This window comes from Seriola aureovittata, chromosome 8 (assembly GCF_021018895.1).
Source record: "Seriola aureovittata isolate HTS-2021-v1 ecotype China chromosome 8, ASM2101889v1, whole genome shotgun sequence".
Lineage (NCBI taxonomy): Eukaryota > Metazoa > Chordata > Actinopteri > Carangiformes > Carangidae > Seriola > Seriola aureovittata.
In genome coordinates, this window is record NC_079371.1 from 352,501 (window position 1) to 378,639 (window position 26,139).

Sequence of the window (26,139 nt, forward strand, 5' to 3'; positions counted from 1 at the left end):
TTCATGTCATGTCCTCATATCTTCATATCTTCATGTCATGTCCTCATGTCCTCATATATTCATGTCATGTCCTCATATCTTCATATCTTCATGTCATGTCCTCATATCTTCATATCTTCATGTCATGTCCTCATATCTTCATATCTCCATGTCATGTCCTCATATCTTCATGTCATGTCCTCATATCTTCATATCTCCATGTCATGACCTCGTGTCTTCATGTCATGTCCTCATGTGTTCATGTGTTCATGTCATGTCCTCATATCTTCATGTCATGTCCTCATGTCTTCATATCTTCATGTCATGTCCTCATATCTTCATATCTCCATGTCATGTCCTCATATCTTCATATCTTCATGTCATGTCCTCATATCTTCATGTCATGTCCTCATGTCTTCATATCTTCATGTCATGTCCTCATATCTTCATATCTTCATGTCATGTCCTCATATCTTCATGTCATGTCCTCATATCTTCATGTCATGTCCTCATGTCTTCATGTCATGTCCTCGTGTCTTCATGTCATGTCCTCATGTGTTCATGTGTTCATGTCATGTCCTCATATTTCCATGTCATGTCCTCATATCTTCATGTCATGTCCTCATATCTTCATATCTTCATGTCATGTCCTCATGTCTTCATGTCATGTCCTCGTGTCTTCATGTCATGTCCTCATATCTTCATGTCATGTCCTCATGTCTTCATATCTTCATGTCATGTCCTCATGTCCTCATGTGTTCATGTCATGTCCTCCTGTCCTCGTCTCTCTCTGTCTCTGTGGTAAAGTCTTGTCAGGCCGCCTTGTTTCATTTCCCTCTTCCTGCTCTGGTTTCCGCAAACGGCAGCTTCCTCTCAGAGGACTGACTTCATCACTGCAGGAGCAGATCTGCACTTTCACTTTACACACACACACACACACACACACACACACTCACACACACACACACACACACACACCTGGAACACCTGGATTTATTCTTCTACATCCAGATGTTCCAGTCAGATCTGTGACATCAGCAGGCTGTGCCGCACATTCACACTTCTCCTGAATGGCCTTTATATCTTCCACTGTGGATTATCACACCACTGGTTCACCTGATCAGACCATCAGACGGATGCAGCTGATTCAGGAGCTGCTGCTGCTTCTGACTGAAACTACGAACAGAGCACATGTTACTGCAGCTCTCAGGTCTTTACTGACCTCCAGTCAGATAGAGTTCACTTCAAAGTTTAATTATTGTCTATATGTCACTAAATGGTCTGGGCCCTAAATATATTTCAGAAATGTTCCCTGTATATGAGCCAGAAAGCTCTCAGGTCTGCCAGAGCTGCTCAGTCTAAACAGGGTGATGTCTGTCTGCCATTATACTGCCCCCTGCTGGAACCAGCTGCTGGTTCCAGCTGCTGGAACCAGCTGCTGGAACCAGCTGCTGGAACCAGCTGCTGGAACCAGCTGCTGGAACCAGCAGCTGGAACCAGCTGCTGGAACCAGCTGCTGGAACCAGCTGCTGGAACCAGCTGCTGGAACCAGATCAAATCTGCCCAAACTGTAACTGGCTTTAAAAAGAAGCTTCATCTAAATTTTATTCTTGCACTTTGATAAGATATTATCTGCTTTATAATCTGTGTTTTTATATTGTTTTTATAAAAACACAGTTTCCTTTTTGTGCTTTTTACTTCTGATTTTATGCGTCTTTTATTTCTGTCGATCACACTAATGATGTGTGTGATAATGTGCTGTACAAATACATTTGGCTTGAAGTGACTGTGTTTGCTGTTGTAGACTAATTAATGTCACATCCTGGGCCTCACAGACACATTACTGGACATGATTGTCTCCCTTCATCAGAACAGTAATGAACCCGTCTGACTGTAGAGGACAGGAGGGGGGAGCAGGTTGTTGTTGGATCTGAATCTGAACCTCCGTCTGTTTCCTCCCTCAGAGGCTCCCAACGCCTCCAACCTGAAGATCGTGAGGATGGACCGAACCGCCGGCTGTGTGACCGGAGGGGAGGAGGTCTACCTGCTCTGTGACAAAGTCCAGAAAGGTGAGTGGGTCAGGTCAGGTCGGGGGGGGGGGGGGGGCTCAACTAAGATTAAAGCTGTGACTCATCATGAGTCATTCTTCTTCTCTGTGAAGTGATGAAAATCTGCAAGAAGCTTTTTCACTTCATGTCAGCTCGGACATCAGTGGTCCTTCAGACCTTTAGACCTTCAGACCTTTAGACCTTCAGACCTTCGGACCTTTAGACTTTCAGACCTTTGAACCTTCAGACCTTCAAACCTTTAGACCTTCGGACCTTCAGACCTTTGAACCTTCAGACCTTTAGACTTTCGGACCTTCGGACCTTCAGACCTTTAGACCTTCAGACCTTCAGACCTTCGGACCTTCAGACCTTCAGACCTTCGGACCTTCGGACCTTCAGACCTTCAGACCTTCGGACCTTCAGACCTTCAGACCTTTAGACCTTCGGACCTTTGAACCTTCAGACCTTCAGACCTTTAGACCTTCAGACCTTCAGACCTTCAGACCTTCAGACCTTCGGACCTTCAGACCTTCAGACCTTCGGACCTTCAGACCTTCAGACCTTTAGACCTTCGGACCTTTGAACCTTCAGACCTTCAGACCTTTAGACCTTCAGACCTTCAGACCTTCAGACCTTCAGACCTTCAGACATTTAGACCTTCAGACCTTCAGACCTTCAGACCTTTGAACCTTGAGACCTTCAGACCTTGAGACCTTAGACCTTCGGACCTTCAGACCTTCAGACATTTAGACCTTCAGACCTTTAGACCTTTAGACCTTTAGACCTTCAGACCTTCAGACCTTCAGACCTTTGAACCTTCAGACCTTCAGACCTTTGAACCTTCAGACCTTTAGACCTTCGGACCTTCGGACCTTCAGACCTTTGAACCTTCAGACCTTCAGACCTTCAGACCTTTGAACCTTCAGACCTTTAGACCTTCGGACCTTCGGACCTTCAGACCTTTGAACCTTCAGACCTTCGGACCTTCAGACCTTTAGACCTTCAGACCTTCAGACCTTCGGACCTTCAGACCTTCAGACCTTCGGACCTTCAGACCTTCAGACCTTTAGACCTTCGGACCTTTGAACCTTCAGACCTTCAGACCTTTAGACCTTCAGACCTTCAGACCTTCAGACCTTCAGACCTTCAGACATTTAGACCTTCAGACCTTCAGACCTTCAGACCTTTGAACCTTCAGACCTTCAGACCTTCAGACCTTTAGACCTTCGGACCTTCAGACCTTCAGACATTTAGACCTTCAGACCTTTAGACCTTTAGACCTTTAGACCTTCAGACCTTCAGACCTTCAGACCTTTGAACCTTCAGACCTTCAGACCTTTGAACCTTCAGACCTTCAGACCTTCAGACCTTTGAACCTTCAGACCTTCAGACCTTTAGACCTTCAGACCTTCAGACCTTCAGACCTTCAGACCTTCAGACATTTAGACCTTCAGACCTTCAGACCTTCAGACCTTTGAACCTTCAGACCTTCAGACCTTCAGACCTTTAGACCTTCGGACCTTCAGACCTTCAGACATTTAGACCTTCAGACCTTTAGACCTTTAGACCTTTAGACCTTCAGACCTTCAGACCTTCAGACCTTTGAACCTTCAGACCTTCAGACCTTTGAACCTTCAGACCTTTAGACCTTCGGACCTTCGGACCTTCAGACCTTTGAACCTTCAGACCTTTAGACCTTCAGACCTTTGAACCTTCAGACCTTTAGACCTTCGGACCTTCAGACCTTTGAACCTTCAGACCTTCAGACCTTTAGACCTTCAGACCTTTAGGTGTTCAGTGGCGTCTGATGCTCGGTTTAAGAAGTTGAAGACGTTCAGTTTATTCTCAGACATGAACCACATCATCACGTCTGTGACGATGGAACCAGCAAATCTTTTGCTTAGAATATGACTAAATTGATGAATCCGTCATCAGAATATTTATCGGCCAATAGATTGATTGATTAATAAACCAATCATTGCAGCTCTCTTGGTGAAATAACTCATGTAAAGAGGAACTTCAAAGACCAGCTGTGTTTCTTTAGACTCTGGCTGTTATTCTGAAGCTTTATTTAAAGGCACTGAAGTGGATCCAGATCCAGATCCAGATCTGCAGCTGTGACTCTCAACAGTTTTCCTGGCTGGAGCAGTTTTCAGGTTTTGTTCTACTGGAGGAAGTCCAGCTCCAGGAAATCCCCCTCCTGATATGTAAATCCCTCAGGAGGAAGAGACAACGATGATTTTGTTCTTCCTGCTTGTTCTTCTTTGTTTTGAAGCTGCCGGCAGAGAGCCAGCAGCTGGTCTGAGCCTGGACCACAGAGCCAGATCCACGTGGTCTGGCTCTGGATTAAGACCAACAGAGTCTTACAGGGAACGTTGCAGAAACCTGAACGCTCTCACCCTTGGCAGTTGGTCCATATACCTATAATTTATTTATTTATATTTATCATTTCCATTTTATACTTGTGGGATTTCTGTGTTTTTTTGTTTTGTATTTTACTCTAAGTTAATTCAGTTGCGATGACGATTTAATGTCCCTCTGGGTCTTAATTAAGTCATGTATCTATGTAAGTGCAGCAGCTCTGTGACTCTGAGCACATCTGTCCAGGAACATCTGGACGAGTCAGAGCAGATGTCATCAGACCTGTTGATAACAGTGTGTGTGCGTGTGTGTGTAGATGATATCCAGGTCCGGTTCTATGAGGAAGACGACTCAGGGCTGACCTGGGAGGCTCTGGGAGATTTCTCTCCCACAGATGTCCACAGACAGGTGAGTGAAGAGGCTGCAGTGTCACTCTTTATACCTGAGTACACCTGAGTCACAGTGTCAGAGACAAAGTGTAATCCGCTGCTCCAGACTGACAGATCCAGCTGTGGTGGAAGAAACAGCAGCTGTTGTAGTTCAGATATTAGAAGAACAAGTAGCTGCAGTTCCATCCTGCTTCATTTATGCCTCTTACTCTGACCACATGTACATATGTGCTGTGGTATCATCAGTAGCAAAAGCAGCAGCAGGTCAAGCGTTTCCATGGTAACGTGTTCTCTGCCGTCAGTTCGCCATCGTCTTCAAGACTCCAAAGTATCGAGACCAGAACCTGCAGAAGCCGACGTCCGTGTTCGTGCAGCTGAAGAGGAAGTCTGACAATGAGACCAGCGAGCCCAAACCCTTCACCTACCACCCTCAGATCATAGGTGGGTCAGGTAGCTCCGCCCACACACACAGGTGACAGGTGGTACTGAGGAACTAGCTGGTGGATAAACTGTATGTGCTGCTGTTCCTATTGTTAAACTCTAAATTTAGTAACACCAGCTTCTACTAGTTCAGTTTATTTTCTTTGTCAGGGACATAAAAACATGAACGTCACACAGAGACAAGCTGATTGACCAGGTCAGGATGCTCACCTGTGAACGAGCTCTTACACCTGTACCTGTGTGTGTTCAGACAAGGAGGAGGTGCAGAGGAAGAGGCAGAAGACGCTGCCCAACTTCCAGGACTTCAGCGGTCATGGAGGAGGAGGAGGAGGAGGTCTGTACCGAGGAGGAGGAGGTCCAGCAGCAGGAGGTGGTCCTGGCTCTGCAGGAGGAGGAGGAGGAGGTAAAGTCAGCAGGGGTTATTACACACCTGGAGAAGCAGGTGTCAGACCAGGAACACTGAAGGAACACTGTGTGTCATGTTGGAAAAACTATTGAGACTGATGGTGATGAAGGTACGTTTGATTTGTCCACCAGGTTACTTCCAGGGTTTTACTACCTATAATTATGGAGGAGGAGGAGGAGGAGGAGGAGGAGGAGGGTTCCCCACAGGATACTCAGCTGGTCTTGGAGGAGGAGGCATCAAACATGGTGAGAAATGACCAAACAATTGGTCTCATTCACCAACAATTCTTAAGAAGAAATTTCTTCTTAAAACCCACTTACGCACTTTTTACGAAGAATCTGACGTTCAGCAGCGTTTTCTTATTTAGGATTCGTTCTCAGAACAGAATCTACGCACACTCAAGAGCTCTCTTACTCACATTTGATAGCTGACATGTTTGAGCAAAATAAGTGGTTATTGTGTTTTCTTCAGTTCTACAGGTATATAATATTATGTTATTTAAATTACAATAATATTTTTGTCATTTATAATATTTTTTTGAAATAAGCATTATGGTCTTAAATGACACTTCAGAACTACTAAAGGTCCTTTTGCGTTTTGATTGCGGTGCCCTGTGTTCAGTCTTTACTTTCCGTCACGGTGTCTCCGTGACTTCTGTCTGTCGCCACACGACCCTTCAGTCTCGGGCCCTTCTCAGGGCGTTTTCGGGCGTTACTTACGCTAATTAGGACTGGCACACGCTTTCAGTTTATGAGGAGAGTGCCATTAGTCAATCTAAGAACACAGGTGGTTTTAGAACAGGTTCATGAATCTGACGTAGAGTTTTCTTAAGAACTTTCTGAAGAACAACTTAAGAAAGAATTTAAGAAAATACTCGAGAAGATATTGGTGAATGAGGCCCAATGTTCAGTTTAATTAAGTTCAGTCCACATTAAACAAACTGGAATCCTCAGCAATAAATATGGTTGTAGAAATAAAACTGAGCAGCAGCAGGTTTCAGACTCTGTTCACAGGTGTGAACTGATGCTTATATATATAAAAATGTATATAATTTATATATATAAATGAACTGATACAGATAATTAAAATGAAAGGTTTTAGGTAAAAGAAACTCAAAGTGAAGGTTGTGTTAAAGCCTCTCAGGGCGACGCAGCAGACGATGACGAAGGCGACCCAGACGATGACTCAGGGTCCGGGGCTGTGCTGCAGGATTCAGCCCAGACAGCAGGCGCTGATGTCACAGAGAAGACTGAGGAGGGAGGGGTCAGTGCTGATCCAGAACCAGACACAGGTACAGATCCAGTTCTGACATTATACAGACACTGACCCTGCTGCAGGGGATTTATCCTGTGTGTGTGTGTGTGTGTGTGTGTGATGCAGGTGAGCCGTCGTCTCAGGTGACCCGAAGGCAGTTGGAGGCTCTCTTTCAGTACTCTGTAACAGGTGATTCAGCGTACCTGCTGGTTCCACAGCGCCCCCTGATGACGGCACAGGACGAGGATGGAGACACGTCAGTACACACTGAGAGGACACAGAGGACACAAGCTTTACTATACTATGACTTTAATGCTTACTACACTGACTTATTTAATGCCTTATTATACTATAACTATATGACTAAGACTTCTCCATGCCCTGCTATACTGACCTCTTATGCCTTAGTTTACTAAGACTTTTTAATGACTTACTGACTTTTTGAGTTACTATACTAAGAGGTTTATGACTTATTATACTGACTTCTTTATGCGTTATTATACTGTTACTTTATGACCTACTGTTCTGACTTTTTTGACTCACTATACTATAATTAATAACTCTCACACTGTCTTTATTTATGCCTCACTAAACTAAGAATTCTTTGTCTTACTATACTGACTTTTTTGACTTACTATACCACGACCTTTCATCACATACTGTAGTATGAGAACACATACAGAGAACAAACATTGCAGCCTTTAATGGTCTTCAGGACTTTCATATAGACAGAACTCAATACTTAATAGAAAATAATTTTAGTTGTTTTTCTATCACAGATCAACGTTCCATCATTTAACATGTAATCAGTGTTGTGACTCTTCACGCTCTCCTCCCTCCTCTCAGTGGGCTCCACCTGGCGGTTCTCCACAGCCAGCAGGAGGCGCTGAAGAGTCTGACGCAGGTCGTCTCTGCTCTGCCTGGAGAGGAAGTGCTTAACATGAGGAACCACCTGTACCAGGTAACATCACACCTGAAACTCCACGTTCTCTTCTTCAGTGTCTGCCAGAGGCGGAGGTTTGCATATGGATGGACATGTCCCTACCAATATTTTGGGAGGACAGAATTGTCCGTACCAATGTTTAAATGTATTAGTTCACACTATGTTCGGAGTGAAGTCATGTTATCTCATAGCCCTCCAAGAGGCTGCGTCTCCAAGACAACCGTTTTAGACATGCCAGCATTCGGCTGAAAGGGCGGGGCCTTTCTGAAGGTTCACGTCATGTGAGAACATCACGGTACCTGACGTCACCAGAAAAATTACTGATGTTATTGAACAATGTTAGCTAGCATTAACCAGCAAGCTAACCCTGGCTTCTGTAGGCTAACGGTCAGGCTGCTGGCAGGAGTTCATATAAAATGGTGGATATATCAAAGTATGAGTTTAATTTCTGTCAGAAAAATCCCATGAAAATGTGACCATGAATACCATGACTTTTTTTTTGCTTTACTATGATTTATAACATTTATATGATATATTTGTCCCTATATCAAGAGTGATGTCACCATATGTGTCACTTATAGAGGATATATTACTATGACATATATACATCCTCTGGATCCGTGAAGATATAAGTTCATAACTTATATGAAATACTTAAAATACAGTAAAATGCTACTTTTTTTAAAACAACATGCTTACTATTCTTATTTATATTTAAATTATATATGGTTGTATATGATTTTCTTAATAATTTCTTATTAAATTTAAATTTAACATCTATCTTTCATATTTACATATATAATATGAATATATACTGACAGGCTTTGGGATGGATATAAGTATATATACAGTATATTTATAAGTATAAGTAACGTGTATAATATAAAACAGACATACTAAAATACATGTTTCTATTAGCTAGACATATATGTCTATATATGATTTTGTTCCAATTTATAACAAGTTTCACATGTAATTTTTACATATATATATATATATATATGATTTTACTTCATATGTGAATATATTTCATATATGGAAATTCAACACATGTACATATATTATTGCATATGGGCAGATCATTTACCTGCCCAGAGCTGAAGGTATACTGTCTGTGACTCCTCCCAGACTCCTTTGCACCTGGCAGTGATCACCCAGCAAAAGGAAGCAGTGGAGGCGCTGCTGTTGGCTGGCGCTGATCCAACTCTGACAGATCGTCATGGCAACACAGCGCTCCACCTGGCGTCCCAGCAGGATGGAGGAGGGATGGTCCAGTTTCTACTACAACACAGAGACATGAGAGGACTGCTGGAGCACAGTAACACAGCAGGTACACACACGCACGCACGCACGCACGCGCACACACACACACACACACACACACACACACACACACACACACACACACACACAGGAAAATCAAATGTTTGACGATTTGTCTCCTTGTCTGTTTCCATGGTTACTAGGTCTGTGTGCTATCCACCTGGCGGTCCTGACCAATCAGCTGTCCTCTCTCAGGGAGCTCCTGGAGGGCGGGGCCAACGTGGAGGCTCAGGAACGCAGCTGCGGACGGACTGCCCTCCACCTCGCCACGGAAACCGACAATGTGTCGCTGGCCGGCTGCCTGCTGCTGGAGGTCAGCTGACTGACTGTCCAATCAGAGTGAAGCATACGGATGATTGACACCTTTAGTTGACGCCCACACAGAGCCAAATGTAACTGTGTGTGTGTGTGTGTGTGTGTGATGTTTCTGTCGTCAGGGAAACGCCAAAGTGGATTGCTGCACCTTTAATGGCTCCACCCCCCTCCACATCGCTGCAGGGAGGGGCTCCCTCAAACTGACCGCTCTGCTGATGGCTGCAGGTAGGACACACACACACACACACACACACACACACTCACACACACACACACACACACACACACACAGGTGTATCACCGTCTCCTCCTGTCTCAGGTGCAGACCCTCATAAAGAAAACTTTGAGCCGCTGTTCTTCAGAGAGGACGAGTGCTGCGACGGAGAGAAGGAGGATGAGGAGGAAGACGAAGGCTACGTCCCAGGAACCACTCCGCTCAACATGGCCGCCACCTCACAGGTGCACAGCTTCACACCTTGTGTCAGACTCTGACGGAAACAGACCTGAAGTGTTTACCTGCTTTTTACACTTTCATTTGACTTTGAAACATAAAATATAACAAATATTAATATTTATTATATTTTTCTGTATGTTTTTGGAGCCTGACTGATGAAAACGGGTGAATATAAATCTGTTTATTAAAACCTTTATTTTAAAAATGTTAATGGATGTGTTCATATAAATCCTTTGTTTTATTGTTTTAATACTTGATGCTTCATACAAGAAAGTAAAAAGTCCAGCAGCAGGTCATAACGTCTCACCTGGCTGCAGGAGCCTGTGACATCACGGCTGGGTGTGGTCACAGTCGAACATTCTTACACAGATTTAAGTTCATGTTGGACTGTAACAGCTGCGTTCACATGTCGACCACTGGGGGGCAGAACAGGTGAACTCAGAACAACAAACAGCAGCTGATGATGGTGAGTCTGTGTTTCAGGTGCTGGAGCTTCTGAATGGTAAAGAGTATGAACCAAAGTCTCCGCCCACAGCCTTCAGCCCCCCGCAAGGTGAGCTCTTCTTCATCCTCCTCTTCATCATCCATCTTCTGTTCTGCTGTGACCTCTGTGTGAGGTCGTCTGGAAAACATCAGACTTCCTGGACTGAAGTTTTATTCTATTCAACTTTTAGAATTTAACACTTTGATCTTCACTGAAAAAAGAATCAGCCAAACTTTATGTGTATAACACTTTTTTTACAGGTTAGTGTCGTTCAAAGAGCTTCAGCCAGAAACAAAAGATCTAAAAAGAAAAAATTAATAATAAAAGAATAGATAAAATAGAAAAAAATACAATCTAGAACATAATGACAATAAAATAAGTAAATAAAATAAAGGGAAACTAATGACTAAAAACCATATTTAATGAAAAGCCAAGCTGAAGAGGAATGTTTGAGTTTATGATTAAAATTCAAAATAAAAGTCAGAAATATAAAAGAAAATAAAAACAAGTCTGATTCTGACTGTGTGTGTGTGTGTGTGTGTGTGTGTGTGTGTGTGTGTGTGTGTGTGTGTGTGTGTGTGTGTGTGTGTGTGTAGGCGACCTGGCAAGTCTGGTTGTGGAGGTGAAGCAGGACATGTGTCGCGCTCTGGAGAGTGAAGGATGCTGGGAAAATCTAGCTCACAGTCTGGGTCTCGGGATCCTCAACACAGCCTTCAGACTGAGCCCCTCCCCCGCCAAGACACTGCTGGACAGCTACGAGGTAACACACACACACACACACACACACACACACACACAGTGACCCCTGACCTCCCTTGTCTCCTTTGACCCCTGGTCTCTGTCCTGCAGGTATCAGGTGGGACGGTCAGCGAGCTGCTGGCTGGTCTCAGGTCAGTGGGCGACTGCAGAGCGCTGAGCGTCCTGGAGGAGGCGCTGCTTCGCTCTGACACCATTGACATGCCGACGACCAACGAGACGACCGGTGAGCTGATCACGTGACTGTTTCTACCTGTTGAGTTTCTAGCCGTCGCTGTGACGACCAGTCAGTCAGCTGTGGTCTCTCTCTGCAGGCGAGTCCCTCTGTGCTCCGGTTCAGGATCTGAAGGTGGACGTTCGGATCGACAGCGGGGTCTGCGACAGCGGGGTGGAGCTTTCCACGGCGTAACGCCCTGACGGCTCCGCCTCCAGCTAACCTCAACAGAGGAAGCACAATTCATCCATCCATCACCCTTCATCCCACCACCATCAGCATCCCTCCATCAGGACGTGTGCCCTCCAGAGGACGCGTCGTCTCTTCTTCATGAGTTTTTAACAGTTTTAACTGATGAGAGAAAAACGAGTTTGAAACGTGTGAAGACAAAGTCACAGACGAACACCGTGTGTCACACGACGCTCCAGCTGTTCAACCAAAGAACGCACATCTGGCTCCAGCTCAACCTCCTGAATCTACTGACGTCACCTAATAGACAAACTGGTCTGTGGTCCTGGTCCTGGATCAGATTTAGATTCTGAAGCTTGTTTGTGTTGAGACGGGGTGCGGGGGCGGGGGCGGGGGCTGATGGTGGAGGTGGGGGGGGCTATTCACACAGAAATGATTGTAAACAGGTAAATTCACCATAGAGGAGGTTCAGACTGTTTCTAAGGTTTTAATATGGAAACTTCTTTTCAAACATCTGGAACTTTCCTTTAAGTGTTTGTGTTCATGACTTTTATCTATTTAGTGTTTTTAAATTTTAAGGCCCAGTTTCATGAATCTGCTCGTCTGACTCAGAGACGGGAAACTCAAGAGAGAAATTTTACATAACCCAAGGCATTGTGGGACATGTAGTTGAGAGCTGTGAGGCGTTTGTGTGTTCCTGTGTGAATCTGAAGCTTGTTTCTTGTCCAGCAGATGATATTTATGTCTCCACCCAGCACCGTGGGTTCATCACTCTGAACTGCTCGGTGGTTGTTTTTTTAATAAAATTTGTTTTTTATATTTTTGACTGAGACATTCATTAAAATGTCTGTTTTAATCACTGAGACTTTAATGAACCAAGTTACTGAATATTTCTGTTTTTATCTTCATGTTTGTCTACGTCACTGAGCAGCTGGAGGTTAGAGCCTGTTTTTAGTAAATCTAATCAACTGATGGTGAAGATGAGACTTAATTGATCCACAGCAACATATTTATAAGAGTTTTTCTCTTCTGTTTATCCAGAGAAGAAGACATGATGTCAGCGCATCGGCAGCTCCAGTTACTGCTCTGTAAATAGATATGAAACATGAGCAAGTTCAAAGTTAAAGAGATGATTAATAATAATAATGATAATATACATCAACAGTTTAGGATCTGAGATCTGTCACGTGTCTGACCTGTTTCTGGAGCTTTCGACCACGTCTCAGTCTTCCTCTGCCGTCCGTAAATATCTTTCCAGTTTTCTAATTATTTTTTCATCTCCATGATAACTGAGCCAATTCATCTGCTGAGGAAGACCATGAGCTGCGGTTGAAAGCTTCAGCACTTAAAACAGGATCTTTTACCCGTCTCATTTTCCAGGTGTTTTCCAGGCCTGGAAAACTGGCGCCTACTTCCAGGTGTTCCAGGTGACAGACAGTGAAATGAAACATTTCTGATCAAACTCCAATAATGAATCAATGAGAATAAAAACAAGGCGACAGAAAAGTGCAATTTGTTCGACTTTATTGAGAAAAACAGGACAGAGCGATTAGTTGATCGATCAGCCGTCGAGAGCTGGAGTTTCGTCTTCAGTGCAAAAAGAGGAGAACAGTGTGGAGGTGACGGATGAACTAACGGCTCGTCTCTAAAAACAAAAACACAACAACAGAACAAACCAGAGAAAAGCTGACGAGGAGAATCTGTTCTCAGCAGCACAGGAACCAATCACTGACATGCATTAAATTATTATTATTATTATATATTCATTCTCTCCTGCAGTTTATTATTGTAACAGGTCTGTCTTCAGGCGGTCTGCAGGGAGCCCGCTCTGGATCGGGGTTTTTGTTTTGCGGTTGGCACATTCACAGCTCAGAGTCCTCGGCCCTTCGGGGCAGGAAGGATTTAAAAGCGTTAAAATTGAGGATGGGGAGAAAACAACGTGAACAAATTGCTGTTATTGTCTGATGAGAGGGGGCGTGGCCACATGAGGAAATCAAACAGTTTATTCCAGCAGTGAGGAGGGGGGGGGGGGGGGGAGGATCACATGGCGTATTTCTGGGTCCAGTCCTGAGCTGTCTTGTTGTACCTGCAGATAGAAACACACAGGTGAGGATCATCAGGTGGAGACAGGCTGCAGGACGATGCCATGCCTCAACACACACACAGTTTACAGTTCAGGCCATAAGTATGTGGACAGGTACATGTTCTTCAGAAATAAAAGAACACATTCTACATTAGAGAGTCTGAGCAGGTTTACATCAGTGTAGAAACAAGAGTGTGACGGACAGAGCTCCATGTTTACAGTCACTAACAATCACATTTAATATTCACAGGAAAATCCTTCAGCAGGTGACTGAGACCAGGTGACTGAGACCAGGTGACTGACGAATAGACTGAGACCAGGTGACTGAGACCAGGTGACTGACACCAGGTGACTGACGAATAGACTGAGACCAGGTGACTGAGACCAGGTGACTGACGAATAGACTGAGACCAGGTGACTGACGAATAGACTGAGACCAGGTGACTGACGAATAGACGGAGACCAGGTGACTGACGAATAGACTGAGACCAGGTGACTGACGAATAGACTGAGACCAGGTGACTGAGACCAGGTGACTGAGACCAGGTGACTGACACCAGGTGACTGACACCAGGTGACTGACGAATAGACTGAGACCAGGTGACTGAGACCAGAGCTTTGGGACGATGTCGTCTTTCTCCAACGGAAACAGGAAATACATCGTTACCCACAATACTTCAGAAAGGAGATTATTTTATAATTAATCAAATTACATCCTTGTTTTTCACAGTTGTTGAATTGATTGAGTCATTTTAAAAATCATGAAGCGTTTTTCAGGAAAACAGCTGTTTGTTTTACCGATTGTTTTTCTTGTTTCTTCTTTGATGATAGTTTACATCGTTTTACATGATGACGTCATGTTTACTGGAGCAGGAAGAGAAGCTGCTACTGACTGATGGAGATCTGAACAGATTCATTAATGACTGAATGAATGAATGAATAAATAAATACCACACTGAATGAAGTCACAGCTGTAAAGACTCTGTGCATCTACACTGATGTAAACCTGCTCAGACTTCACTTTTTAATATCATGTCTATTATTTGTGTCCACATACTTATGGCCCGGACGATGACATCATCATCAGCAGCTTCATGAACCTGTCGTTTCTGATTTTTTCCAGTTTGCTTCATGGCCGTCGACCTTTAACTGACGTCACCATGGTAACCACCATGACAGTATGACCTCCACAGTGACTGCTGTTACTGTTGTTCCCTGTTTATTCACCACTACAGCTGAGACACAGTAAGACTGACTGTAGTCTGGTCAACAGGCTCCTCAGGCTCAGCGGAGCTTCAGGTTAGTTTAAGACAAAAACCACCTGTCCTGAGTCTCCAGGTGTTTTCTCTGCCTGATGGTTTGAGCTGTGCTGCATGCAGGTAACACACAGAGCAGTGTGTGTGTGTGTGTGTGTGTGTGTGTGTGTGTGTGTGTGTGTAGCCATGCTTTGCGTCAGCGTGCTTCAGGTACATGTTCCTGGAGGCAGCAGCTCTTACCCTCACAGCATGGCATACTTCTCTGTCCACTCCCTGGCTAGTCTGTTATACCTGAGACCAACGAGGACACCGAGGTTACAACCCCCCCACTCTGCTCGTGTTCACCTGCAGCTCTCTACTGCCTCTGCTTTAGTCTGAGCTGGGAACCAAACACCGGAGAGACTGAGAATATTAAACATGTGCCACCCTCATCCTGTTCAGAGGATCTGATGACGGCCCACAGCTTGAACCAACATGTTGCTGCTGTTTAACCTTTGACCTCCTCCATGAAGACAAGGGGTGACGAGCGCCATCGTAAAAGTTAACAAAGTTAACTAATTAAATTAAGTAAATGTCGGTTTCTTCACAATAAAAATCCTGTTTATTTAATAATTCAAAGGTTCATATTCTTCAGTCTTTTATTTGAAGTGTTGATCCATCAGAAGATATAAAAACCATCTCAGTGTAGTTTTACATCTCCTCTCTCAGGCTTCTCTCTGCAGCTCTAGTAACAACAGGTCGTGAGCCAATCAGAAGAGAGGAGGCTCTGAGCCTCTCTTCTGATTGGCTGACTGTTTTCTGAGTGATCCAATAAAAATATATCAGATTTCAGATGAAAACCCTCAGAGAAACCAAATCCTGTAAAAGTTTGGATGGTGGGTCCAGGTGGGCGGGGCTTGGTGACTGCTTTGTTGTGACATCACAAAGTTCCAGAAGTCTGTGAGGGAGGGGGTCAAGTCTGCTGTGGGTTGTAATCTGGACTCTAACACGGTGTGTTGTGTAGATGGAGCCTGAGTCTGAGCTGCAGGTTGTTCTACAGGTGGGACTCACCTAACAGGGTCTGTTTTGTAGATGCGGGCGATCTCTGGCACTAGCGGGTCGTCAGGGTTTGGGTCACATAACAGAGAACAAATGGACAAAAGGACTGTGGAGAGGAAGCAGCAGGTCAGTGATGTCAGAGGGAGGAGCTTTAGCATTTAGCTTTAACATGACTCAATAACAAATCAACAGATTCAAACAATTAAAAAACGATGATTAAATAAAACCAACCTTCATCAAGTCTGAGATTCAGGTGTCACAACTAAAAACTCTGCTACATGATTAAAGTGTGACCTTCATGAACCATCAGATAAAAACATGTTTTTATGACGGACTCCTCTGAACCAATCAGTGTCTGAATCACGTTCATGTGGAATCAAACCTGTTTAATCACATGATCTGACACTGGAAATATTTCCGCTAAACTTTAAGATTAAATTCTGTGTCTCATAAATGAACACATGTAATTCATAATTCAGTCCTGACTGTAGGATACTTGTTGCTGCTAGAACGAAAAACAAAAGATGATCAGCATCAGCATGATCAATATCAATATCTCTAGTTTCCTTCTGTCTCTTCACTGTTTCTCATGTTCAGTGTCTCTTACCTTTTGAGATAGTTAATGCTGGAGACCACTGTGATCTCAATATATCCAAGCAGATGCTGCCGTTACTGTTTATATTTGGGTGATAGATTCTGGTTGTGAAGGCGACCTGATGGAGGAAACAACAGATCCATCACAAACAAACACAACAACAACAAACACAGCAAAACATGTTTCACTGCTGACAGAAGTTTTACATTTCACTGCCTCTTTAAGTGGCTGAACTCGACCTGTGTGTTCCTACAAATGCCCCCCCCCCCCCTTCTGTGCATGATCCCAAACATGATGAACCCAAAATAAAAAGGTCACTGTTCAGGTCGGTTTCCTCTGAAAGGAAACTCTTAGACTTCACAACCAAAGACTGAAGAGAAGAAACTGAACCGAAGCTGCAGAGCAACAAACACGGTGGAAACGATCTTTTATTTATTTGGCCTAAAAAACAGAATTTAAAACCTGCAGCAGGACAGTTTTGTGGGAAACACCTGGACAGATGTTGTAAATGGTCTGAACAGAGAATCAGGAGACGTAGACATTTTCTAACAATGTAGAAGTTATCAAGGTTGAAGACCGAGTCTGGTCCAGACCAGGAACACCTGAAGTGGCACCAAGACCAAAGTGTCGAACGAAGGATTTTATCATGTGAATCATTTCTGAGTGCAACTTCCACATAAAGTCTCTGCTTCGAAAACAGCTGAAGACTGAACAAACAGCGGTGAGATGAGGCGTTCACTGACCTTGGGTGGTTTGAAGGGATAATCTGTAGGGAAATGAATAGTCAGGAAAAATACTCCACCCTGGTAGGGACTGTCAGGCTGCAGCAGGAAGACAGAGAGCACAGATCACCCTGACTGCTCACTACAGCTCCTATTATAACAATAAACAGGGATATATGATGATATGTGAGAAGGTGAAATGACTCTAATTGTTGTGATGACAGAATCCTGTGGAGGATTGATCCTGTTGCTTTCATCGTCTATAATCTTCAGCCACTTACCGCGGAAACAGTTTGTATCTTAAAATCATATTTTACTCCAGGAGACGACAGAGTTTATATCATCCATCATGGGATTCATCAGGACGAGGAATTTATAAACTTCTGTTGAACAAACAAACTTTTGAACGAGCTGTGTCTGAGTTTTTATAAAGACCAGCTCCTCCTCTTCCTCTCCACCAGCAGGAGGAAGAGGAAGATGAAAAGAGCTCAACCATTAATCTGTCCAACTGGTTTTTTAACTTCTTTGTTCATTATAAAAAAGAAAAGCTCTGGTTTTAATTATTCTGCAAATCAAAAACTTTTCACTAAAGTTAATAATAACCGAATGTTTTCTTTATTGTGGAGATGTGACGTGAGAGCTCTTTAAATATTGGAGCTTTATCAAAAGAATAAACATGTTTACTTGTGTAAGATGAATGTGATCAGCTCTTTATCAGCCACAGTGAACAATAATCATTTATTGACTAAACATGACGTTCTACAACATAATATCTGAATATGATCATTAATGAGGAACTTTAAGTTTTGACCTCGTTATTCTTCAGTCCCTGTATCTGCTGTGTTTAGTTGTGTTATTGTTTGACTTTTACTTTAGATAAAGTAACTATATTTCTTATTGTAGTTTTACTGTTGTTTGTGTTTGTTGTTATTTAGATTTTTATTTACATAGTTTTTCATTATGATGTAATTTCTACTGGAGTGGAGGAAGAGTAGCTGCTGCCTTGGAGGTGGCAGATGAAGATCCAAATAAATAAATAATAAACGAGTGAAGACGTGTTGTACGTTTAGTGTTAAATCAATAACCTGCTTCATGATCTGTGAATGATGAATTTAATGTCACAGCAGTTGGATACTTACAGGCCCCATTATAGTAGCTTGCCAATGAAACACTGGAGAAAAGGGAAAGAAAAAGGAAGGTTAATGAAGCACATTCACTGTGTCACAACAACATCAACTGAGTCTGAGAGGAAACTAAGATGATCTCACTGTCTTCACCGACGGGCCCGGCCGAGCACTGAGCCGGAGGATCTCTGGACAGATCGGTCAGCTCCTGGGGGTGGGGTGGGGTGGGGGGGAGGGGAGTGATGACATCACATTTATTGTCAGGTTTCTTTGACTGATGGATCCGTCTGTGAACTCAATGTTTGTCATTTCAATCAGAAAACCTGTCACTTTACAGAAGTGACGTCTGTACGTCGACTCACAACAACCTGTCCAGCTGCAAACATCTGTATCACACCTTTAAATGGACTTTTAAATCTAATTAGTGTCTTCTGAAAACCTGAAAAAAACTGTTGTATCAGCTGGAGAAACAGCTGTGACTGAGCGACACCAGAAACTTTAACCTGCACATTTTAAATTTGTGTTTGTCTGTTGCCCTCACTGTTTTGCATTTTGTTTCCTGTGTGAAATCATCAGCAGCAGGTGCGTCTGACACCCCCCCCCCCCCCCCCACACACACACACACACACACACTTCAGTTGCAGTGAGCAGCAGCTGATCTGATCTAACAGGGTTAGGGTTTAACTGTCGCTCCGTCAGAGAAGGAAGCTCTTGGTGTGCGGATTAAGGATCTTTAAAAGAATTTAAAAGTATGTTTTCATTATTTAATGTTTAATATTAACATTTACAAACCTCCAATAGGAGTGTTTGTAAATTTTATCCTTGAAACACACTTTATTTAAAACTTAAATTGAGGAGGTTCTGTCACACACTTTATTTAATTGGATAATTAATAATCAGCGATCAGAACCAGTTTTTGCCTAGTTGGTTTTCAACCTACGAGGAATTTACTTTGGTTCATATCAAGAAACATAATGAGAAGAAAAGAAATATAAAAGAGGATAAAACAAACGAGTGCTGCAGGTCACAGTTATTCTCCGTCATTATTAATTAGGTAATTAATGGTGTCTGAGAGATGAATATAGGACTTTACAGAAGCTGTGCGTTGATGATAAAACTGACATGTGACAGTGTTTTTCTACAGAACTGAAACACAGACGTGATTCTTCGGGGGCCGATGAAGGCTGTGATGAATGTCTCTTTACATGTAGAGTAGAAAAGGGGGAGGAGTTCAGCAGACTCAGTCACAACAACAACAACAACAACAACATGTGGGATGCAGCAGCAGGTCGACCACGAGTGTGTCACACACCTCTGACCTCAGATCTGCGGCTGTGAGCAACACATTTTGGCGTTTTCTCAGAGACAGGTTCAGTCTGATCTGAGTCAGGTGAGAGAGGAGAGTCAGTGATCGGGACTGAAGAGGAGGAACTGACGGTTTAGAGAAGTGGTTTACGTCAGAGAAACAGACTTGAAGTATGGAACTGAAACAACCAGTACAGACCTTTTATTGGGTTTAATGGACGTTTCTTCTCCCACTTCCTCTGTGAAGATGTTTAATTCGACAGTCAACACGGGTTCCATCCTCACTAATAGGCTTTTATTTTGAAAACACACATTTACACCTGCTGTCCACTCCACTCTGGAGATTTATTTTGGAAGCACTGCTGACCACGTTTTAGTTGGAAAACTCTGCGGTTGCATTTTAGTCTGGACGGACAGAAACGATGACGCAGACACAGTTTCTCTTTGATTTGTCACAATCCTGCCATGTGACCCTTTTTCCGTCGCCATGAGGCCTCATACTGTCACTGTCACTAACAGTTCCGCCTCGTAGTGCAGGTGAAGGGTCATGTGACGTGTGTTTTCAGGTGTGATAGTCTGGATGGAGAGGGTTTTAGTTTCAAAATGAAAAGGTATCAGTGTGGACGCAGCCTCAGTATCTGTGGTGGTAACGTTAATCTGTTGATTAATGAGTTCCTTTAACTGAAACAGGTTTTCCGGTTATCAATAACACCTGTAGTTTACTTTTCTATCAATCAACAAATTGATTGGCTAATCATTTCATCTCTACTCTGTAACACCTGCACAGTCAGGTCACAGTTTCTGTGGTTCCAACAAATCAAACAGAGTGAGACATCGCCTCTCTGGCCGATTGCCGCAGATAATCTTTATTCATATTATCAATAATTCAGGCTGATCGACTTCATAGGTTTGAATCAGGACCTTCAGTATTTGGGTCAAGTAGCTCATGCAGCAGTTTAACAGCGGTTTTTCAATGTGTCAGAAAACATTTAATCAATGAGAATCTGATCAGAAAAATCAGCAGATACTCAATATTACAATCAAAAGATCGGAATCAGGTTTAAAAAAAACGTTGAATTCAAGCCCTAAAAAACAACCTACAACTTCAATAGAGATGAAGTGATTAGTCGATTAATTGATGAGTTGATTGATGGAAAGCTAATCACTGATTTAGCTGCGATTGTGATGTCAAATTTTACAGTTTTCTGATGTTCTATAGCTCAATCTATTGATTGATTACTCAAAAATATTCATAAGATCAATTGATAATGATTAGACTGAGCTTAGGTAATTAAAACATGCTTTTTTCTATTTTCTCTTAACCAATAATGAAAAGAATTGTTTTTTGCAGCAACAACTGATCGCCTGATCCCAGACTACTATTTCTGAGAATCAATTAATCATTTCAGTCATTTTACGAGCAAAAAAAAAAAAAAAAAAAAAAAAATTATTGATGATTCTATATTTTAAAATGTCTCTGAATGGCTGGTTCTCTTTGCTTTGTCACCGTGGGCATTTTATTGATTGAGACTAATAAGGAAATAATTCAATTAAAACTTCAGCCAGACATTTCTACAGAGACATTTATTTTGAAAAACAAACTGAAACGACAGCGGCTCGGTGGAGAAGTTTTATCTGCTGTGTGAACGCAGCATTAAAAACACACGGTCAGTACTGATGTGTAAGCAGCAGCTCTATTTTTACTCCTCGAGTCGTGCGGCGGTCCAGAGGCCAGATCAGGATATAGCCACGGGGGGAGAAACACACAGCTGCTTATAGGACGAGGGGTTTGTATTTCCAGCCCGCAGGCCTCCCTGAAGCCAAACTGGCTGTGTGCGTTGGTATGTGACATACAGGCTCGGCACACTCGGCTCATCTTTCAGGTTTGACTGAGTCTGGGAGGCGAGAAAACAGTCGAGCAGCAGCGAAGCTCTTCAGGATCCGGCCGGTCAGGAATTCAGATCCTAACTGTGACAGAAGCAGCTGGGAGAGCAGACGTTACTCTGGTTTAAGAGCATACAGACTCTCACTGCTGTCTTTAAAAACTTTCACTGCTTTTTCAATCCATTCACTGAAAATTCAAACACATGTTCCACTAAATACGTCTGCTGGAAAATCCTCAGATCCACCGCTGCTTCGTTATAACTTCGTCTGCAGGAGACGTCGTGAACACACTTTTATTTCTAGTTACTATTGAGGAAGCAGTCAGTCAACAGTAGTTCATTCACAAATATAGTCAAGAACATTTTCTCTTTAAAACTGTAATAATTAATCCACTGACAGAAATTAATCCGCAGCTATTTTGATAATCTTTCAAGTCATTTTTGAAGCAAAATGTGAATTATTTGCTGTTTCTAACTTGTTAACGTCAGGATTTGCTGCTTTTCTTTATCACACATGATCAACTGAACATCTTTGGATTTTGGACTTCTGGTCAGACCAACTAACACATTTAAAGACGTCTTCTTGGGATGTGGGAAACTGATGGCAGACTTTTGTAGAGAAAATGATTAATTGAAAAATAATCTGCAGATTAGTTATTTGCAGCCCTGATCCTTTTCATGAGACTCTGCTGTGAAAATATAAAAAGTGATTTAAGGGCTGGACACTAAAAACACATCCGGGGAATCAGAGTAAAACAGGCTTGTGGTGTTTTCAGGTCACAACACACCTGTCCTCCTCACACAGAGTGGCTGTTGAACTTCACTTAAACCCTGTTACACTTACGCTTTTCTGCGTTTGAAACTACTTGACATAAACTCAGTACACTTGAACCTTGTTTCAGACCATAAAACTTTAATTACTCACTGAATTGTGTCTGGAAAATTCAGCTTTGCTTCCATACTGAACAAAGTACAACAGAAATCATCTTGTGACTCCTGAATGGTTCAGCAAGAAAAACAGTTCAAACTGCCCCGACGACATACTGAGCCATCAGGCAACACGTCAGTCTGGAAACAGCTTCTCCTTCCACTCTCAACTTTTCAGTTTTATATCCATCCATTCATTAGTTGGTTTATAAAACGTCACAAAATCTAAGTCTGGTCCAAAGTCAGAATATATTCAGTGAACTACTAGTTCAAAGAGAAACAGCAAACCCTCAGACTGCAGCAGCTGGAACCACTGAACTCAAACTGTTGGTCAATCAACTTATTGATTAATTGACAACCAGCCACCAGTGTATCAGTCGGTCTCAATCAGAAAACACAACATCATTGAGAAAAGAGTAACACAATAAATAATGTTGATAATAAATAGTAGAGCTGCAGCGATTAGTTTATTGATCAATTAGTCGACCAAAAGAAAATCAATCAGTAGCTATTTTGATAATTAGTGACTCAGCTGCTGGTTCAAGTTTCTCAGACCTGGACATTTGCATTTATGACACTAAATTAAATATTTGGGTTTTTGACTGTTGATGTGAAAAAATAAGCAATCAGCAGATTTATCGATAAGGAAAACAATTGTTAGTTGCAGCCCTGATAAACCAAGTCCTGGGTCACATTGAATAGTTTAGTGAATTTTAATTTTTAATGTTTGTGAGGACAACTTGAAAAATTACAATCACCTTTCCAAATTACTTGGGGAAATAAATGGTCCTGGTCAAAGTGTTTCTGCAGCGTTCACCACATTTAAGACTTTTAAAGACCAGAGAATGACACTTAATACCTGGACCCATGTATGGATTACTGACCAGGCCTTAGGGCCCCCAGGGGTCAGAGGGCCCCAGGGCCAGAGCTTCTGTATGAAGCCACTGTTAATAATTCTTGTGTGACAGTCACAGAGCTCAATTAGAAAACACAGACACAAAACCACCACAGAAAGAATCAAAACCATCACACAGAGACACAAAACCATTACACAAGACTGGGACCATGTGTAGGAGGGGCGGGGGACCTTCAAATTGTCTGTCTCATAATCTGACCATGTCTGGATGTTGACAAGCAACAGGAAACTGATGGATGGATTCACAGAGTAGAAATAAGAGCTTCCAGACAACACTACTTATGAACTAATGTTACTGTCTGTGGCAGGAAGGTAAAATATTCAAGACTTTTTAATACCGTCAGAGGAACTGGATAAATACTTTGAGTCCTGTTTTCGTGTCAGTGCCCAACATGTCACTGAGACCAGTATAGTGGAAATAATAATAAATACATATAACACATTATTATTGGCTGTGAAGTTGAAAGAGGAACTTCAGCCTGAGAGTGAAACTGTCAGGGAATAACTTCGGGTTTACAGCTGAGCTATTTCACCACAGTGAATGTGATCGAAACACAGTATGAGAGTTAAAGGCCTGTCAAAGACTGAAGCTAAAGCTAACACCAGGTCACTCAACTCAACCATTGTTTGATCCGAAGCCTAACACACCCGCTGCAGGGGGCTGGAGGGTGTCAGCCGAAAACCTGCCTTTAAGTACCGGTGGTAAATGTAAACACAAACACGGATAAAAGCTCAAAATGCCTCTTTAAAGCTGGCGTCGCAAACCAAACCCCAGCCAATAATAAGACGATTTTATGTCAAGCGTTGTGTCATCGACAGCAGCTCTGGATAACGAGCTAGCGAGTGAGCTAACAAGCTAACAGCTATCGGCTGGAGGCTAATCTAATTCTGATTAAAGGAGGAATAAATGGTGGCGTCTTACCTTGGAAATTCGTTTTAAAGCCATTGTGTCTGGTGAAGGGACCGGCTGTCGAGGAGGAGGTGAAGAAGGAGGAGGAGGAAGAGGAGGAGGAGGAGGGCAGGCCAGCTAGGTGACGCTAACTAACTAGCATCTAGGACTTTGCTAGCTTTTGAGGCGCTAAGCTAGCTAGCTGTGCTACACATACGCCGATAAACTACGACCGTTTTCTTTGAACCGCGTCTTTTTTCACCGAGTACGGCTTATTCTGGAGACCGACTCTCCAACACGTCAGCCCCGACTTCAGGCTGACACTCGAATAACGGAGCAGACCGACCGCAGCAGCTCAAAATGTCTTCCGTTACACACAGCTGTCAGAGCACCGGGAGCAGGAAGTCTCACTCTGACTCTATTTCAAGACACCGAAAAACGACACCCAACAACATGGTGGCGGCACGGCGCGGTCCACCTGCTGAGGAGCCAGGGGCAAAAACTTGCAGTTGGGCCCCCACTGTACATGTCAGTTTTATTATTTTCCCAGACACCAACCAGGACATTAGAGCAGAAATTATTATTTAATCTGTTGGTTCAATTCTGATGATTGATTAATCATTTTAGCATTATCTTTTTTTATTTTTTATTAAATTTTTCAATAAGAAAATATACAAAACTATGGATGACCAGGGATGTCACAGGAAAAATAATAAAGCATTTCCATAATTTCATATTTCAATAGGCATTAAAAATAGGAATTGTAAAAAGAATTTATAATTGAACGATTGATCCATCAATAAATACTTCAGATTTAAAAATTGATTTACAAAAACAGCATAAAGCTCTCATTAAATAAACCATTAATAAATACTTTTCTTAATTCATGAATAAATAATAGAATTTGAAAAGCAGCTCCTACACAACAAGCAGCTTCATTACAATCAGCTGGTCGGAGTGTTTGTGTGTGTTGGAGCGGTGGCAATTATTCATGAAACCTTACATTTATAATCATGTTATTTCTCTTTATGAGCAATAGTGGCAGTTATTCATGAAATCATAGAGAAACAGGCTTAAAACAGTCATTTTTGTTTTGATGTGTCGTGTGATTGGGACATCTTACAGTCACACCCCTCTTGCAGTCCGCAGACGGACCCCTCTCCTTTGAATCAAAAAAGCAAAAGCAACAGGGAAAAAGCAAAAGGTAAAAGCATTTTGTTTTGTTATTTATTTCTCTTTACGTTGGATGTGTCTTTACGTTTACGTTTTATTTACTCATTTATTCTTTTATACATTCCTGTTTATATTTCCACATTTGTTTATTTATTTTACAGATTTATTCTTTTTTATGGCATTCCTATGACCCCACCATTCTCCGTGAGCCTTTAATTTTGTTTCCTTTAAATACAGACTTAGATTTAGATTTGATTTAGATTAAATCGTGTCTTTTAATTTACTGGATTATTAAAAAGAATCAAAAAATTGACGACAGAAAATGAACTGAATATAATTTTCTGAATATTTCCTTGTGCAGGAGGCCGTTTGTGGAGTTTCAGTCAGCTCCATAACACCTGTAACAATCAATGTCACTGCTGCTGGAGCTGGAAAAGTTTTAGGAAAAACCTGAATCGTTTTTTATTAGTTAATCCATCCATCCATTTTCTGCTGCTTATCTGGGTCCAGCCAGCATTAATATAATGAATTATATCATTAATAGTCATAATGATAAACTGTACTTCTGGGATGTTCTGGGAAAATGTGATATATTAATAGTTCTGTAAACAAGATTTCAAACATTAACAGCAAACAGCTTTTCTCTATGTAAAGATATTTTGGACCAATGGC

At 42.4% G+C, this 26,139-nt stretch overlaps 2 protein-coding genes and 2 long non-coding RNA genes across 5 annotated transcripts in view; 2 read left to right on the forward strand and 2 right to left on the reverse strand.

Moving 5' to 3' along the window:
• nfkb1 (nuclear factor of kappa light polypeptide gene enhancer in B-cells 1) overlaps positions 1-11,698 on the forward strand; it is a 35,042-nt gene extending 23,344 nt beyond the window's left edge. The window contains exons 9-24 of the mRNA XM_056382285.1: positions 1,944-2,048; positions 4,705-4,796; positions 5,080-5,218; positions 5,469-5,621; positions 5,756-5,869; positions 6,760-6,915; positions 7,005-7,134; positions 7,725-7,839; positions 8,950-9,151; positions 9,288-9,457; positions 9,582-9,684; positions 9,779-9,918; positions 10,397-10,466; positions 10,994-11,157; positions 11,247-11,379; positions 11,468-11,698. Coding sequence (XP_056238260.1) covers positions 1,944-2,048; positions 4,705-4,796; positions 5,080-5,218; positions 5,469-5,621; positions 5,756-5,869; positions 6,760-6,915; positions 7,005-7,134; positions 7,725-7,839; positions 8,950-9,151; positions 9,288-9,457; positions 9,582-9,684; positions 9,779-9,918; positions 10,397-10,466; positions 10,994-11,157; positions 11,247-11,379; positions 11,468-11,562 — 2,081 coding nt within the window. The 3' untranslated portion in view covers positions 11,563-11,698. The remainder of the gene's footprint in view (positions 1-1,943; positions 2,049-4,704; positions 4,797-5,079; positions 5,219-5,468; positions 5,622-5,755; positions 5,870-6,759; positions 6,916-7,004; positions 7,135-7,724; positions 7,840-8,949; positions 9,152-9,287; positions 9,458-9,581; positions 9,685-9,778; positions 9,919-10,396; positions 10,467-10,993; positions 11,158-11,246; positions 11,380-11,467) is intronic.
• LOC130173246 (uncharacterized) lies at positions 7,566-9,432 on the reverse strand. The gene is made up of 3 exons (XR_008828387.1): positions 9,305-9,432; positions 8,909-9,102; positions 7,566-7,798 (listed from the first exon to the last, which is right to left on the reverse strand). It is a non-coding gene; the product is annotated as an uncharacterized LOC130173246 (long non-coding RNA).
• Positions 11,699-13,063: 1,365 nt separating the features above from the next.
• On the reverse strand, positions 13,064-24,691 carry LOC130173247 (ubiquitin-conjugating enzyme E2 2-like). Of its 2 annotated transcripts, XM_056382287.1 has the most exons (8): positions 24,328-24,691; positions 18,519-18,582; positions 18,390-18,421; positions 17,272-17,349; positions 16,541-16,646; positions 15,946-16,039; positions 15,136-15,186; positions 13,064-13,642 (listed from the first exon to the last, which is right to left on the reverse strand). In XM_056382287.1, exons 1-7 carry the CDS (start codon positions 24,349-24,351, stop codon positions 15,138-15,140), a joined length of 447 nt encoding a protein of 148 aa, XP_056238262.1. In that variant the 5' UTR covers positions 24,352-24,691; the 3' UTR covers positions 13,064-13,642; positions 15,136-15,137. The 2 variants fall into 2 exon arrangements, with proteins under 2 accessions (XP_056238262.1, XP_056238263.1); XM_056382288.1 differs by lacking the exon at positions 15,136-15,186 and having other exon boundaries at positions 24,328-24,686.
• On the forward strand, positions 13,649-14,926 carry LOC130173248 (uncharacterized). Its single transcript, XR_008828388.1, has 2 exons — positions 13,649-13,919; positions 13,988-14,926. It is a non-coding gene; the product is annotated as an uncharacterized LOC130173248 (long non-coding RNA).
• Positions 24,692-26,139: the final 1,448 nt, after the last annotated feature.

Bases quoted from the DNA above. Each gene is read 5' to 3' on its own strand.
- LOC130173247 (XM_056382287.1), bottom strand. From the start codon at position 24,351: ATGGCTTTAAAACGAATTTCCAAG. The intron at 17,350-18,389 runs GTAAGTATCCAA...TTCCTGCTGCAG, and splicing joins AAGCTACTATAATGGGGCCT to CCTGACAGTCCCTACCAGGG. The intron at 16,040-16,540 runs GTAAGAGACACT...TCCTCTCCACAG, and splicing joins AGCATTAACTATCTCAAAAG to TCCTTTTGTCCATTTGTTCT.